General features: G+C 39.7%; 1 protein-coding gene across 4 annotated transcripts in view; it reads right to left on the minus strand.

Annotated features, from left to right (window-relative positions):
* GADL1 (glutamate decarboxylase like 1) overlaps positions 1 to 17,971 on the minus strand; it is a 163,522-nt gene that overhangs the window by 123,010 nt on the left and 22,541 nt on the right. The window contains exons 1-6 of one of the 4 annotated variants that reach the window (XM_077865542.1): positions 16,903 to 17,337; positions 13,212 to 13,391; positions 11,802 to 11,974; positions 10,598 to 10,639; positions 4,297 to 4,423; positions 1,943 to 2,033 (exon numbers count right to left, since the gene is read on the minus strand). In XM_077865542.1, coding sequence (XP_077721668.1) covers positions 1,943 to 2,033; positions 4,297 to 4,423; positions 10,598 to 10,639; positions 11,802 to 11,954 — 413 coding nt within the window. In that variant the 5' untranslated portion in view covers positions 11,955 to 11,974; positions 13,212 to 13,391; positions 16,903 to 17,337. Of the gene's footprint in view, positions 1 to 1,942; positions 2,034 to 4,296; positions 4,424 to 10,597; positions 10,640 to 11,801; positions 11,975 to 13,211; positions 13,392 to 16,902; positions 17,338 to 17,971 lie in introns of those variants that run through there. The other 3 variants (XM_077865541.1, XM_077865539.1, XM_077865540.1) reach the window with 3 other exon arrangements.

Below are 17,971 nucleotides of genomic sequence, written 5' to 3' on the forward strand. Positions count from 1 at the left end.
TGCATGTTTTAACTAAAAGAACCCAAACAGGAAGTTAGAAAACCCAGGGCGTAGAAGGAAAGGTTCATAGAGTTGGGTAATTTTACGGTTTCTTCTGTCCCACCTACCGTGTAACCCTTCTACTCAGTGTAAACTAATATCATTTCATATTACCCCACCAAAACTAGGGGTGACTTGGGGTGACTCTAACTGAAGTCACCAGTGATATCTGTGTTGCCAATTCAAGGGGAAATTTTTAGTCTCTGTCTTAAATACTCAACATATATGCTTCTAGACACACTCTCCCCCACGACTTCCATGCCTTCCTGCTTGATTTTCTCCCTCTTTTCTCTCTCTCCGTTGTAGGCTGGTCTTGCTCCTCCTAACCTTGAGGTATTAGATGTCCTCAAGGCTCATCCTATGTTTCGGTCCTCACTCTATATTCTTCCCTGCAGACCCCGCTTCTCCATCTCTTGGTTTGTTTTTATTCAAAGTGTTTTCATCCTGCTCATCAAAATCATATGTTTAGCTTTGAAAATATATCAGTGTTTGGGACACAGCCACAGGAATTTAGAGTTAATTGGTCTGGGTTAGGACCCAGGCCTCAACGTAATTTTTTGGAAATGTCCCAGGTTGATTCTAATGGACAGGAATAGTTGAGCTTCACTGACTTAAGGCATCCCATCCATGCCCACCATTTCAATTACTATCATTCCCCTGTAAGTCCTAAATTGATACCTTTCATAGAGATATCAGAATTCCAGGCCCAGGTATCCCTCAGCTTGGCTGATACATGCTCTTGAATAGCCCAAAGTCACTGCAAACCCAGATGCTCACAACTGAAAATTAAATTCTTGCTCTTGCCTTTTTCACCATATCCCTGAAAACTAGTCCCCTTTTCCAATGCTTCTTATGTCAATGAATGACGTGACCATCAACCCAGCTACAAAAGTCAGAAACTGAGGCATCATTGTATAAACCACCTTTTTTGTCCTCATTCCCAAGGTCTAATATATCATCCAGATCTTTCTGTTTTATCTTCTAAACACACTTTTCTTTCTCTCTCTTCCTACCATTTCTAAGTTCAAGCTACTTCCATCTCTCACCTAAGATAATGCCCTCCTGATCAGTCCCCTTCAAATCCACTCTCCATATTTTGAGGGATCTTTTCAACAAGCTAATGGCATATAATGAGTTAGAAACCTTTAAAAGCTTTCCTTTGTACTTAGAATAACTCACAAACGTGGCTCACTGGGTCTTGCACATCTGGTTCCTATCCATTTCTCAAACCACATCCTCTTTTAGATTCCTATAGCTTTCTCAGCTATACCTTCACTGACCTTTCAGTTCATAAGATACACTATGCTGTCTTCTGCCACAGGGCCTTTGTGCATACAGCTCCCTCTGTTTGAAACTCATCTCTCCTCTTTTTGCCTACTTAGCTTTTACTCATTCTTCAGCTATTAGTTATCACTCCCTCAGAGAAGACTTTCTTGAGCTCCCAACCAGGAAAAATTGTCCCACTTATATTTATAGCATCATGCACTTCTTCATATGCAAATTAAAATTTTACATTAATTTATGTGGAGAATTTTGATTAATTTGCATGGAGCATCTCTATCTCATGAGACTTTTTGCTTCATGGGGGCCAAGTCAAGGTTTGTTTTTATTCAGAGTGTCTCTCCAGCACTTAGCAGAGACATGGCTTTTCATGTGGGAATGAATGACAAGATGCTTAAGCAATTTTCTCATCTGTTAAATGGAGATAACCATGCCTGCATTAACCATCTCACAATACCACTATCAAATCAAACATCTCTTTAAAATACTGTGAAGTGTCATTCCATTATTTATGATGACACTATACAAATGAAACCATGCAATAGAAATTCATGGAATAAAATTTCACCTAAGAGATCCCTAATGCATGCTCTGTGTAAGAGTCCAGTAAAGTGATACTTACACACTTGGGTTTAATGCTTCTGTCATAAATCGGGCCACCAAGGAGTAATAATCAAGTCCAGCATACAACTGGTTGAAAAATCTTGGATGGTCTGTAAATTTAAGCAGAGCATTCATCTACACAGCAATAAAAAAAAAAAAAGACTCTCTATACAACAGTAACATAAATCAATCTTTCAGACAGTGACTGCAGCCAGATACAAAGGAGTATATACTGTATGAATTCACTTATATGACATTCAATATCAGGCAAAGCTGATCTATGGAAACTGAGGTTAGAATTGGGAAGGTGATATTCACTAGGATGGGGCTTGAGGAAGGCGCTGGAGTGCTGGGAAGGGTCTATATCTTGATATGGGTGATGGTTACTCACTCATGGATATGTATACATTCATTGAGCTGAGCAGTGAAGATTTGTCCACTTTATTGAATGCAAATTATGCCTCTATCTTAAAAAGAATTTAAAATCTAATCATGCACAAGGGAAATAAATGTTGAAGACCCACCTCATAACCTTTTCTACTAAACAATAGCTTGCTTCTAAGTAACACTTGGGCATTCTCTTAAGAACTCTGGTTTATCTGTTCCCTTTTTTCTACAACCCAGATCCAAATCAGAACCCTTGAGAACTGGATTATTCAAACTACTTGTCTGGTATCAAAGCCTGCTACCTTTCTCTTCAGAAGCTATCAATATCAATTTCCCTATCTTTAAATGCATTTCTCCCACCAACAAGGTTCACTTCGGGCTACCAGCAGTGAGTGGCCTTTTCGTTTTTCAGATTGGACCATTTTTCATGGTGCAACTGGCATTATGTAGATGGAGTAAGATGTGACTCATCATGCAGCTTACATAAACTTTCTAATTCAACTTACTTCAAAGGCAGTAGCCTTTAAGACTCAACTTCAGTTCCAACTTTCTATTTTTTTCCCCCTCCTATAAAAGGTCTCATAAAGGTTCTTGGCTTTACACAGTGTGAATATTCACACCAAACACCAGGCTAACTGACTTGACATTCTCAATCATAGGAAGCCCAGCATGACAAAGAACAAAGAGGCAGGAGGTCTGTTTCTAAATTTGAGTATTTGAGAACCTTTTTAGTTAGTGATTTCTCATTGCAACGTACAACATTTGGTTTTAGCGTTTTTTTCTCTTTAAACAAGAGGTCCCATAAAAAAACAGAAATCCAAGAGAATGTTTTTTTAAATGAAATATGGAAAACTTCCCCTAATCTGGCAAAGGAAACCAGACATTGCTACAAGTAATTTTAATAAGATTTTTTTTTTTAGTTCCGTGTTAATTTATGATTGATTTCCATGGTAACATTATGGAAAATATCCAGTAAACTGAAAAATCTACTGCATTAAATGTCATTCTACACTTCTGACATGCACCATAATAATAAGATATGTATCTCTGCTTTTGAAATGCTAACTGGGTTTTTGATACATACACCAGACTTTCCCAAGGGAATATAAACCAATTATTTTTAGCCAGGATTTTATTATGCTTTTTCCACTAAATTTAGTTCAGTGTCAGAATTCACAAAGCATAATGCCTGCATGGTCTTAAGCACTAGATTACCTTTACAGCACACTGCGAAATGCATATTTTGGAAAGTTACTTCCTTAGTTCTGGAACTTGTTCACTGGGTGCATAGCTATTAATGGTTGGAATAGTATGTCAGCACAAGACTAATACCACGCTACCATGCTACTGCATTTACAAACGATCATAGTGGTTAAGCAGTATTGTGAAGCTATCACAGCAAAAACTCCCTATGTGTTCATTTTTTTTTTACACTTTCCTAAAGTTTTTCATTTCTGATCCTGCTAGATTTGATCAAATAATTCAGCAATTACCAACTGCCAAGACTTCATTAGTATCTTTCCAATCTATTCCTGTTTATAGTAAAGACACCCTCCAGCACATATTTTGCATGTTCTGAGCCATCAAAATTTAAAGTCCCTTAACAAATTCTATAATCAAACTATCCTTTGCCAGTGTGCACCAACATAAGCAAAGATAAGTAGCAGCCATAATATATGGTCTTGATTATAAATGGAGGATAGAGGATTGCCAAGGAGTAGATAATATTTCTGTATGATGACTAATACCAACAGTTTTTCTATCCATTTATCTTTGGCCTTGACAAAAATCTGTATTAAGGATTAAGTAGCCCATTATAAAAATATCAGAACCACTATTTTTTTTATCCTAGAACACTGGGATCCACTTTCTTATCCCAGAAACACTGCCATACTAAGCTTTACTATGAGGTAAATACGTGCTTAAGAAAATATAAGAACTTGTTAGGGGCACAGATCAAGGAGGCAAATGAAAGAAAGGTCTTACTAGTTTTGACGCTGTAGCGTATGACATCCTGGCAGAGCTCCAACAGCCTGTGGTGTGGCTCTCCTGTGTCCCTCATCTCCAAATCAAGAAGTTGTTTCAGCTGTTCAGGGGGCCGCCACTCACAAACCTGGACATTCAGCAATGGTAGTTAATTGAGCTCCCACTGGAGCCAGGCATCGAGAGGAAGTTAGCATCATGGACCCTACCCTCATGGAGCTTCCAGAGAAGTGGGAGAGACCTAGATTTAAATATACAACCATAGTCCAGTGTGAAAAAGCTGTGATGGTGACCCAGATGTCATTAGAACAAATGAGGGGCCCCATCTTCAATTTGGAAGGTCAAAGATTTCCTGGAGAAACTGATTTCTAACCAAGGCAAGATTAGGGGATGGAGGAAGGTAAGGGCACTCTAGGTGGAATTAATAGAAGTTGTAAATGCTGAAATATAAGGGCACATCTGAAGAATGGATTTAGTTTGGTGTAGTTAGAACATGGGATTGGTGGAAGGGGAGGCAAGAAGGGAAGCTGGAATGCCAAAATAACTTCTAGCTAGTCTCTCTGCTTATACCTTTACCCTTTTCCCATACAGTCTATCAACCTGGCACCCAGAATCCAGAATGATACCCTAAGCCATGGCTGTACCTCTGCTAAGATATTTCAGTGGCTCATTTCCTTCAAAGTAAAGCCAAAGTCCTAACAATGACTTCAGATGATTCTGTATAATATGCTTCTCTTCATGGTGTTTCCTCCCAAGTCTAGCACTGCTTTCCTCCTGGCTGACTCTGCCCCGCCACCCTGACCTCTTTGTTGTTCCTTAAACACATCAGGTACACTCTCCTTTAGAGTCTTCAAACTGGCTGTGCCTTCTGCCTGGATGCTCCTACCCCAAATGTCCTCATAGCTAATCTCCTCAGTTCTTTCAAAGCTTTGCTCAAAAATCACTTTCTCAATGACAGCAATCTGATTCCCTTACTTAAAATCACAAGCTTCACATTACCCCACCCTTATCAGTCCCTTTAACTTTTCCTGCTCTCTCTTTTTCCATAGCACTTATCTTCTTTCAACATACCATGTAACTCATTTATTGTGTCCCACATAGTCTCCATGAGAGCAGAGCTGTCCATCTGTTTGCTCACTGCTCCCAAGTAACTAACACAGTGCCTACCACACAAGAGGTGCTCCACAAAGATGTGATGAATGAAAGGATGAATGAATGATTGAGATAAATGAGACCTGGATCATGACGAATTTTCCGTGGCATGTTACAGAATTTGAACTTGGCTCTAAGGCAGCCATTGAAATGTTTTGGACAGGGGAGTGATATGAACATCTTTGTGCTTTGGACAATAGCTTTAGTTGCTATATGGAGATTCCAAGTAAAACTGAGAATAAGAGGTGACTAATAAACCAAGCAGAGGGTAGTATTCTGGATAAGGTAGATACAATTGGAATGAAGTACTTCCAGAGATATTTCAAATGCACAAATCAGAAATCAATCACACAGTAAAGATGAGGGAGAGGGACGAGCCAAGGACAACTCTGAGGTCTGTAGCTTATACATGTAGGCTGATGGTGGCAATGAGGAAACGAATCTTGTTGGGGTGGGGCAGGGATGATGAGTTTGGGGCATATATAGTCTGAGGCCTCTCAGGACATCAAAAAGGGGTTCAGATGTTGGTATGAAGCTCTTGTGAAAAACCAAAAACAGAGTTCCAGACCCACACCATGATAATACAATTTGAGTGACATAGAGAGAATCTACTCCCTAAGATAAAAGGCACAGGATCTCACCTGGGTACCATCAACACTTAAGAAAGATATAGGAAAGGGGAGAGGAGCTCACTTGTGAGGTAGAGGACATGCTGGAGAAGGATGGACAATCTGAGAAGAGTTCAGTGCAACCAAAACAAGGGGGAAAGAAGGTTTTAAGGAGAAGATGGTCATCACTCTCAAATCCTACTGAGAAGCCAAGTTGGATAAAGACTGTGAAGTGCTCATGAGATTTATCAACAAGGAGGTGTTCTTGGCAAGAGCAATTTGACTTAGAGAGGTGGGAGTGGAGGCCAGATTGCCACGGAGTGAGGGTGTGGGAGGTGAGGAAAGAGAGGGAGGGAGGGAGCATAGACAATCTTTAAAAAGTTCGACTGTGGAGGGGAGGAGAGAGACAGGGGAGTAGCCAGGAAGTCAGGAGACTAAGGAGGTGGGAGGTTGGGGAAAGCAGGGAGAAATACTGAGTTGTACAAGAGAGATGAAATTAAACTCTGAAGTGGGAACCATAATAGGCAGAGGGGAATCAAAAGTGACTGAGACCATTGAAAAGAATGGCTCCTGATGCAAGCATATCTCAGAGATACTGCAAGTGTGATTCAGACCATCTCAATAGAGCAAATATTGAAATCAAGTGGGTCAAACCAAGATTTTGGTTTCCCAGTGCATATAAAAGTTATGTTGATACTGTACCATATAGTCTAGTAAGTGTGCAATAGCGTTAGGTCTAAGAAATGTACACACCCGAATTAAAAAATACTTGTTGAGGGAGGTCATCGAGAAGAGGTGACCACCAGATGACCCACGAGCTGGACCTGAGTACTTGGAGGCTCCTCACCCCCTCCCCAGTCTTTGGAATGTGGGTTCTGATTGCCTTTCCTGCTGCTAGAGGTGTCTCCAAGGACTCGGCCTTGACTTAATGAGGAAGTATTTGAAACTGTTGTATAGTATATTTGATTAAGCTCAGTTAAGGCCTCTCTATCTATATCTAACTATCCATCCATCTAACTACCTATCTATTTATCTATCAAAACTTTTAAGGTTTGGCAGGCAGGTGTAAGGGTCCACTCATCTTGCTGCCATCCAACACATGTCTCCTTTGTATGTTCCCTTTGCTTATTAAAACTGCCACCTGCCAACCTGGAGCAGCCTATTTATTTCTTTGGTCTCCCTCTGCTCTCTGCCAGGAGCCAGTTTCAGATTTCACCCAGGAAACTCCGGAGGAGATTATGAACCAACACTAAGTTATTGCTTTAAAAAAATTTAAAAAATAAAAAAGCAAACCGTCATCTGAGATTTCAGTGAATTGTAATATTTTTGCTGGTGGAGGGTCTTGCCTCCACGTTGATGGCTGTGGACTGATAGACAATGTGGTGGTTGCTGAAGGTTGGGGTGGCTGGGACAATTTCTTAAAATAAATAAAGTTGGCTGCTTTAATCGACTCTTCCTTTCATGAGCAATTTCTCTGTAACATGTGAAGCTATTTGATAGCATTTCACCCACAGTAGGACTTCTTTCAAAATCAAAGTCAGTCTTCTCAAACCCTGCTGCCTTTTTGCCAACTAAGTTTATGTGCTATTCTAAATCCTCTGCTGTCATTTCAACAGTCTTAAGGGTATCTGTATCAGGAGTAGATTCCATCTCATAAAACCTCTTTCTTTGCTTATCCATCAGAAGCAACTCCTCATCCATTCAAGTTATATCATGAAATCGCAGAAATGTACTCCCATCTTCAGGCCCCACTTCTAATTCTAGTTTTCTTGCTATTTCTACCACATCCACAGTGACTTCCTCCACCAAAATCTTGAACCCTCAGAGTCATCCGTAATAGTTGGAATCAACTTCTTCCAGACTCCTATTAATGTTGATATTTTGACTTCTTCCTATGTATCACAAATGTTATTTATGACATCTAGAATGGTAAATCCTTTCCAAAATGGTTTCAATTTACTTTGCCTAGATCCATCAGAAAAATGACTATCTATGGCAGCTATAACCTTACAAAATATATTTCTTAAATGATAAGACCTGAGAGTTGAAATTACTCCTTGATCCATGGGCTGCAGAATAGATGCTGTTAGCAGCCATGGAATCCTTAATCTTGTGCATCTCTACAGAGAGAGCTCTTGAGTGACAATGTGCATTGTCAATAAGCAGTAATATTTTGCAAGGAATCTTTTTTTCCTGAGTAGTAGGTCTCAACTGTGTGCTTCAAATATTCAGTAAACCATGTTTTAAACAGATGTTCTGTCATCCAGGATTTATTTTTCCATCTACAGAGCATAGGTAGAGTAGATTTAGCATCATACTTAAGGGCCCTTGGGTTTTTGGAATGGTCTATGAGCACTGGCCTCAGCTTCAGGTTAGCAGCTGCATTAGCCCTTAACAAGAGAGTCAGCCTGTCAAAGCTTTGAAGCCAGGCATTGGCCTCACCTCTCTAGCTTTGAAAGTCCTAGGTAGCATCTTCTTCCAATAGAAGGATATTCCACCTACATTGAGACATCCATTGTTTAGAGTAGGTCTTCTGGATAACTTGCTGAAACTTCCACATCAGCTCTCGCTGTTTCACCCTGAACTTTTATGTTATAGAGATAGTTTTTTCCCCTACACCTCATGAACCCACCTCTGCTAGCTTCAAACTTTTCTTCTGTAGCTTCCTCACCTCTCTCAGCCTTCCTAGAGTAGAGGAAAGAGAGGAGGGCCTTGCTCTGGATGAGGCTCTGGCTTAAGGGAATGTTGTGACTGGTTTGACTTTCTATCCAGACCAATAAACCTCTCTCCAGATCAGCAATAAGGCTGTTTGACTTTCTCATCATTCATGTGTTGACTAGAGTAGCACTTTTAATTTCCTTCCAGAACTTTTCTTTTTGTAGTCAAAATATGGCTGACTCTTTGGGACAAAAGGCCTACCTTTTGGCCTTTCTTGGCTTTCAAAATGTCTTCCTCACTCCTAGCTTTTGATTTAAGTTGAAATTAATCCTTTCAGATGAACACTTAGAGGGCATTTCAGGGTTCTTCCCTGGCCTTATTTCAACGTTGTCATGTCTCTAAATAGAGAGACCCGAGGAGAGGGGGAGAGATAGGAGAACTGCCAGTGGATAGAAATAGTCAGGACATAAACAACATTATTAGTAAGTTCACTGTCTTCTATGAATGTGTTCGTGGTCCCTCAAAACAATTACAATAGTAACATCAGAGATCCCTGATTATAACAAGCCATAAAAATATTGTTATATTTTATAATATGATGTTATAATATATATACTATGTTATTAATATGTTATAGAACAAGTACAGTAATAATGAAAAAGTTTGAAATATTCTGAGAATTAACCATATGTGACACAGAAACACGAAGTGACCAAATTTCAATAGTTTCCTATTGAAAAAAAGGAACTGATAAACTTGCTGGATGCAGGGGGTATACAAACCTCCAAATTGTAAAAAACATAATATTTGCAAAGTGCAATGAAGTAAAATGCAGTAAAAAAAAAAAAATCCCTATCTACACAATGACATGATCAAATCTCAGAGATGCATTTTGCTGAGAGAAAACTGCAAGACTCAAAAAGACAATTGTGATAGAATTCCACCTGTCTGGCATTCCGGAAAAGGCAAAAAATACAGGCATGAAAGATAGATCAGTGGCTGTCAGGGGCTAAGACAAGGGTCAGGGTTGACTATAGAGGGAGCACAGGGACATCTGAGGGGTGATGGAACTGCTCTATATCTTGACTGTGGTGTAGTTGTCACGTGACTTATCAAACTCGTATAACTACATGCCAAAAAAGGGAACAAATTTTACTAAATGCAAATTATAACTCCGGTTTTTGAAAAAAGGTGGCTGAGAAAGAATGTCTACAAGAGAAGGAACTAGAAGAAATCAACTCACAAAGTGTGGGGATGGATCTATCTGAAGGTCACCTTTGAAAGGTGCCCTGTTGGATCTCTAACAAAGTCAGACTAAGTGACTTAAAAACTCCCACCTCCTTCCCCCAACCCTAACAGAGTTTTCAACCCACCTTCAATTGGAGAGCCTGCATGGCTATACCATTGCAATCAACATGTGCTTCCTTAATTGATAATTTAGGATCCTAAGCTTCCCCTTCTTGTCTTACCTTCCATTAGTCACCTATATAACCCCTTTTTTTGAGGGAGAAAGTTCCCTTCTGCAATGATCTTTCTATTCCTTACCTTCCTGCTTTCTTCAACATACATGGGTTGACTTCTCACTGCCCATCAAAATCTTACTTGATCTTCACATCCCACATCAAAGCTCAGAGAGTCCACTCCTCTATGAAATCCCCCAAATCTGCCCCAATCACACACATTTATCACATGCCTGGGGACCCCCCATCTTTTTTCCGATGAAAACTTATCCTTCCAATTAGACTATAAATTCTGTTCAAAGCTGAGCCTTTATCTTATTTGTCTTTATATCCCCCAGGGTCAAATATAGTGGTTTACCCATAGCCAACACTCAGTTAATATTTAATGACTGAATAAAGGCCAATTACAAAAGAAAAAAAGCTTACCAGAAAAGCAGTGTGCTCCAAAGTAAAGCAGGTCCAAAATATCTCACAAGTACAGATAAGACCAGAAAATATGCAATTATAAATATATGATCAAGAAATACCATCAGTGATTTTTGCCTTGAATACGGTTATGCTAAGTTCACAGAACACTTCGATCTATTTTCTAATAGGTTTTCCCAAATGCATGCGATCAAAAATTCAAAATAAATACCACTTCAGATTCAAAATCTTTTTGTTAAATGACATTTATTTTTGACCAACAGAATTGGAATCAAAATCCCTCCTATACATCTGCTTGTTGATCGTTCAATTTCAATATGAAAGATAATCAATGTGATAAAGGATAATTTAGCGATTATAAGAGATATACAGAGGAGAAGTTAAAGGCCCAGACTGAAGCCGGACTGCTTGGATTTTAGTGCCAGCTCTGATATTTACTAACATGGGATATTGGGCAAAGTACTTGAACTGCTTGTGCCTCACTTCTTTCCTCATCCCTAAAATCGAGTAAACATACAGCCCTTGGTTTTGTAAGAATTAAATACATGAATTCATAGGGAGTAGTCCTGAGAACATCACCTGGCACATAGAGAGTAGTTTTAGGAGTAGAAGTCATTAGTAATAATTGCAGTATCAGTTTGAATCTGAACTTGAGCCTGAATTTGAAATCTAGAACCAGTAATTGGTGCCAGTCAGAAGTCAGACTTTACAATCCAAGATTTCCAGTCTAAACTCAAACCAGCTCCTGGGAAGGACCCTGAGATAAATTTGAAAACTTTTCATGGTCTTTTCCACATTCTGCTAGTTGTTTTACTAGTGATAGAAAGAATGTGCCCAAGAAAATGGAGAGCAGAGTATGTTTTAGAGAGTGTATATATTAGATCATCAGATTATTGATCACCTATACTGTTATAGGGTAGAAGGTTTCATCCCTGTGCTTCATGTCCAGAAGGCCTGGGATCTCAGCCAGTTTCCCATCAAATGATGGCTTGTGAGGTTATAAGCCAAACCTTCCAGGAAAGCAGATACTGGGTGAGGGGTAGGGGGGCATACACTTTGGTAGCTGGGATCCCCTTGAAACAAAGGTATAGAGGCAATAACAACATAAGCTTCCTATCTCCCTTACATCTAACCATCAGATTGGAAAGAATTTATCTTTTCCATTCCAAGGATTTCTAATAGATATATATATATATATTTTTACCTTCTCACTGACATCTGTAGCCTTCAAAACCACCTCTTCCATTATTAGCCTACAGGCATCTTCAACAAATTTTTCTCCTGCTCTTGCATCTGTCGTGGGGCCATTCAGTATAACCCCATCCACAAGAACAGCACTCCTCTTACTTGGAACCATCTCGCGTTGATGAGTATCTCCTGGAAGCACACAAACAAATCATGTTTGAGATATAATCTAATTAGATCACGACAAAACACAAGGGGAAAAAATGGATCACTATCACAGCTTCAAATGGCATATCTTCTATTAATACTTCTTTGGGGCGTTGAAGCTGACAGGTTTTTTTTTTATGGTTTCCAATGGCATAATAGAGTTAAGGACAGAAATTCTATTCTCCATTCCTACAGCATCTCGTTCAGCATCAGGGAGTGTGGAGAAGCTCAAGAAAAGTAAACTCAACTCATTTTGTTCACTCTTGCAAACACCTTTGAAACACATGTACATAAAGATTGCTGTAGACACAAGCCCATGTCTATTTTGTGCACACACGCTCTTTTGTAATTTGTTAAGGATTGCCATGTATCCTCTTTGTGGGAATAAGTCATTCCTAAGGAAGAAAATATTATTGACATATCACCTCTCCTAATTTTGCATTTGAAGCCCATGTTTAAATGACCCTCTATATTAAAGACACTGCTTTGTCCCTGAGAGCCCCTCCTTCCATGTACTCAGCCACTTCCTTATGAAGGGAGAATATAAGAAAGTGAGTCGCATAATGGTTGGTGTAAACCCACACTTGATGCCCTTAAACTTTTCAAACTTGCAGTTTGGGCACAGACAGAAAGATGGAATAGAACGTTTTCAGGACTGTACAATTGCCAGGCAATGACTAAAGGTTAAAAGTCAACATGGAAATCTATATCTGAGAATAAAGGTTACTGCCTACCCAAAATAGCCCACCCCAAAAATAATTCTGGCAACTTAACCGAAATATTCCACCAATATCTGCCACAAGCTTTGATTGGATTTTATTCTCTCTCTAATCAGTCTCTCTCTCTCCTCCCTGTGAAGCGCATGTTCACTGAGTTGTGGAAATTTACAGAAACAGTTTTTAAAAACAATCCTTCAGCACCACACCCAGCACAATGCTTTATTTATACTTTTAAATCTACCTTAAATATGTTGATGGTAAATATACATTTCAAATATTTTTATACTTACCCAGGGCTCCAACACTATAGACATTTATTATGCCCTAAAGTCCTCCTTTTCCTCAAAGTACTATGTTTTGATAAAATTCTGTGCCTTTATAAACCCTTTACTTCTATTACTGGCAAACTCAAATGGTGTCCATGGAGGCAGATAAAAATGGCACAGATTCCCCAATTTGGGAAAGATGGGGTCTGCAGTGAAGGATCAATCTTTTATCCTCACCCTGAAGGCTGAACCATCCAGTGCTCCAATGATGAATTTTAGTTCCAGCTTTCACTTTTACTTATTTTTCACTTGAAAGGATGTATTCAACATGCTTTAGGGACAAATGGTGAAGCCCTGGAATTGAGCTGTACACCTAAAGGCACATTCCTCCCCCAAATTTTAGGTCCTAAAAATAAACTGGAAAAGAGGGCGATTATTCAGGGAACCCTGGTTATGTCAGTAGGCAGTGCTATTATTAGGCACACAGAAAAAGTTAGGTTTTTTTAACCTCATTAGTAGGATTTCAGGTTTTTATTGTTCAGGCAATTGCAGCCACTCTATAGCTCTCTCAGAATCTCTCTCTCTCTCTCTCTCTCTCTCTCTCTCACACACACACACACACACACACACACACACTAAAAAATGTCAAACACCCACTTGCAACCAGAAAAGCAGTGAAATTGAAATTTAAGTCATCTTTGTCCCCACAGCAATCAATTTAAGAAATCCTATATTTCATGCAATTATCTATGAGAAAATACAATTTAAAAACCATAAAGAATTGGATATAGATTATGCCTTTTTTCTTGATAGATACATTCTATTTTTATTGCCAGAGGCGAAAATGTGCCTCTTCCACCACCTGCCTTTTCCCAGGTTGGAAAAGACCCCTGGAGTTTGTATAGGAGGTCAAACTGATCTTTTGAGATGCATACTCAGAACTTTCAACCTAACTCACAGAGTATATGGTAGTTAATAATGAAGTCTTTCAATGGGAAGAATCTTTTATGAAGGATATATCCAGAATCTGACTGTTTTTCATTACCCCCTCTCCTGCCACCTTAGCGTAAACCACCATAAATGCTTGGATCAGTGCAGTGGCCTCCCAGTTAACATCCCTCCCCTTCCCCCAAATGGCTCTCACCCTTGCTCTGCAGGGTGTGTGGACTATGCTCAACATAGTAGCTCCTATATACCTTTGAAGAGAAAAGTCAGTTCACAAGATGACTTAAACCTTCCAATGGATCTTTAGCTCATCAAACAAAAAGTCAAAGTCATAATGAGCTCTAAGGCTAAATGATCTCCTGTCTCCATCATCTATTGGACTTCAAACCTCACCTCTTCTTATTGTGCTCCAAGCTCACTGAATTACACCAAATTTGGCCTCTTCACTATTCTTCATTCTTTCCTTAAATGTGAGCTTCTCAAAGAGGCCTTCCTTGATAACCATATTACTGTAGCACCTTCTCACCCCATCTTCTTTCTCTGTTTTATTTGACTCAAAATCAGTGACCACCAGGTGACAGATAACATATACTCATTCATTTACTTGTCTAAGTATGTGTATCTCCAATAGAGGCTTGGCTCTCTAAGAGTGTAAGCTTGCATCCAATGGTTCCACTTTTGTTTCTGTAGCACCCAGAAAGTGCCTGGCAGTTTATAGGAGCTTGATAAACATTTGTTAACCACTAAATACAAGTAGTCCTACCTAGTCCTTCAACCAACTAGTAATAATGTCCTCCTTCTCTGATATGTCATTGCCTGTTGCCTGACTTAACCTAGCAAGAGACACCTTTGGCTAGGGATGGGGTAGATGTAGAATACACTTCATACAACTCCTGGCCTAGAGAAGACACAGTAGGGACCAGAAGAAGAACCAGGGAGCAGGGGCAACAGGCAAAACTGAGTTGTGATCTATGGACTGTGAAAGATACCACTAATAGAGACCTCCCCTATTCTCTTTTATCCATACTTTGTGCTGCAGCCACTCTCTTTCCATGCTCTGTCCTTCTCTTTCTTGTAGGCTTTTGACTTCTGAAAGTCCATCAAGTCTCACCCTGTGCACCATGCTTCTAAATGTGAAAAGCAGTCAACCTCTAAACTCTCTAACTTCTGGATTTCCACCAGCTCCTCAATCCCAGGCCTTCTGATGCTCTATATAAGCTCAACTTTTGCTTTGTTTAAAGAGACGTACAGATTTCCTTTTTGAACAAACAATAAATTCAACTTCAAATAGTGTTTTGGATATTGAACAGGGGCCCTTCCTTTGACGCAGGATTAAGTGAATTAACAGAGACAAAGACAGCAATGCCTGCTACATAGTGAGCACTCAATAAATGTCATTAATATTAGCCAACTCAATAAATTTTAGTTGCCAGTAATAGGCAATCAGTAACACTTATTGAATACACAAGTGTGGAATGCCTGGATGGTTCAGTGACTGAGGATCTCCCTTCAGCTCAGGGCGTGATCCCAGAGTCCTAGGATCAAGCCCTGCATCAGGCTCCCTACAGGAGCCTGCTTATGTCTCTGCCTCTCTGTGTCTCTCATGAATAAATAATAAATAAAGTCTTTTTAAAAATGCATCAGTGCATAGAACATAAGTGAATCTCCATGTGATAGTAAGCTACCAGAGTAGAAAGTGGTCAAATGGCCAAGATAATGAACTCTAGACAAGGGGCCAGTGAGTTACCCCTTGTGGAAGAGTAGAAAGAGGGGCCACAGTGTAGGGGATTGCCTCTGTGATGAGAGCAGAACTTCCCGCCATGATGTTCCTGCCCCAAGATGGCAGTCAATAGTTCAGCCCCTACTGCATGAGCAGCTTTCCAGAGCTCAACATTTACATCAATACAAGACACATACACGCTATGTGGCAGGCTCTGTTCTTGAAGTTTTATAGATTTAACAAATTTGTTTGTCACAAAAACTCCAGTGACTCAGTGTTATAGCTGAGGAAACTAAGACAGGGTTGAACTGGCTTGCCCAATGTCACGAAGCTAGTAGGTAGTGAAACCAGAGTAAATAACATTGAAGTTCTATGAAAGAGCAGTAAGATGCTGCTTTGCAAGCATCTACAGTTTGTAAGGCTATATTAGGGAGGTAATAATGAAAGCAAGATGAAGTAGAGTCAGTTCCTGTCCTTGTAATGGACAGCCTCAGAGTACTGAATGACCACACACTACAAGATAGTAGGTGCCAAGTGCTATGAGAAGGACACTAAAGAGAAGTTTTGTTTTGAACATAAACAGTGCAGACATTTGAGGTTAAGGCTTAGGGTTATAGGAGAAATTAAGGTATAAGAGGAAACTTTTCAATTAGAGGATTTGTCTTCCCTTTGAATATCTGCAGTAATTAATAATAATTTTAAAACTTTGTCACTTAAAGTACCACTCCACTGACAGCTGGAATGGTCACAAACATTTTTCTTATAGTGACTTCAAATATGCATCATGTCATTTCCACAGGCTTTTGCAGTAAGTAGGTAGACAAAGTGAGTCTCATTTATCTTCCATAGAACTCTAAGCCAAATATAGAATGACTTCTATCACTCTCCTCTCTCTCCCTCTCTCTCTCTCTCTCTGTCTCTCTCTCTCTCTCCCTCTCTCTCTCTCTCTTTGCTAGTTAACTGCTCCAGTTAGTTCATTTGTGTCTGAGTAACCCATGGTCACTAGTCTGGGTCAGTTTATTTCTATCTTATAAAATGAGGCCTAGTACAAAACTCCAGGTGTGGTATCCCCAGCACTAAATAGAATGAATTCATATCTCCCGTGCTCTGGTCACCATGATTCCATTAACAAGGTTTCCATTAGCACCCCAGTTTGTCACAAAGCTTAAGCTTTGAAATCAGGTAGATCCTGGCCCAAATTCTAATTGTGTTTCTGTTACTTCATCCATGTTATTTAATTTCCATTTGATTTGGATTTCTTACCTGACAAAGGGGGAAAATAGCCATGTCCATTTTATTGAGTCATTGGAAGGGTTAAATGTGGCAAAGCATGCAAGCTGCTGAGCAAAGTGCCAGGAAGGGAGTAAAGTGAACAATAAGTAGTAACTATTAATGTGACTGAGTCTACATGAACTCTCTTTTGGCACCCACATTACATTGTTGGCTCACGTAAAGGCTAGAATTAATAGCCTTAGGTCTTTGTCAGAAAGTTTGCCAGGTAGAGGCAAGTGTCCCATCCAAGACTTTAATTGTTAAGAAAAAAATTAGCCATAGAAAAATAATCCTTGCTGCAAACGATAGGAAGGAGGAACAATAAAAAAAAAAAAAATGAATCCAGGCATCTAGGTGGGAACCAAGGAACTCTTCAGAAAACTTGTGCAAAGGACATTGAGGACCAAGGGAGTTCTGAGGGTCAGGACCTGGTAAGCCCAGCAAGTCAGTCCAAGATAGGCATGAGAATCAAAGCCTGAAAAAGAGGATAGCATTAATTAATAAATTAAAAAAGGACTACTATGTGCCAAGCACCCAACCTGATGCCTGGGGATATAGACATAAACAACACAGAGTGTCTGTTCTCAATTTGCTAAACATCCAGAAAGAGAATAATTAGGGAAATAGAGTGAGAGAAAATACAGTTGAAAGTTGAGGAGACACTCCTCTGTTCTGAAGTTTTCTATGTCAGATGTCTCAACCAACCTCAAAAGAGTGGATACCTAATTTAGTTTATATACCTGGCTAGTACTCCAGGCTCTTAAATTGTTTGCATCCCTTTCAAATTTCACACCATTTTTAAGCCATTTTGCTACTCAAAACAACATATCAATGAGAGGGTAACTTTGTTACCCTTTGTTGTCTATAGGACAACCTACAAGGAAGAAGACTATAAGAAATAAACAAAGAGTAAGAAATAGGGATCCCTGGGTGGCGCAGTGGTTTAGCGCCTGCCTTTGGCCCAGGGCGCGATCCTGGAGATCCGGGATCGAATTCCACGTCAGGCTCCCGGTGCATGGAGCCTGCTTCTCCCCCTCTGCCTGTGTCTCTGCCTGTGTCT

Source organism: Canis aureus, chromosome 22 (assembly GCF_053574225.1).
Source record: "Canis aureus isolate CA01 chromosome 22, VMU_Caureus_v.1.0, whole genome shotgun sequence".
Lineage (NCBI taxonomy): Eukaryota > Metazoa > Chordata > Mammalia > Carnivora > Canidae > Canis > Canis aureus.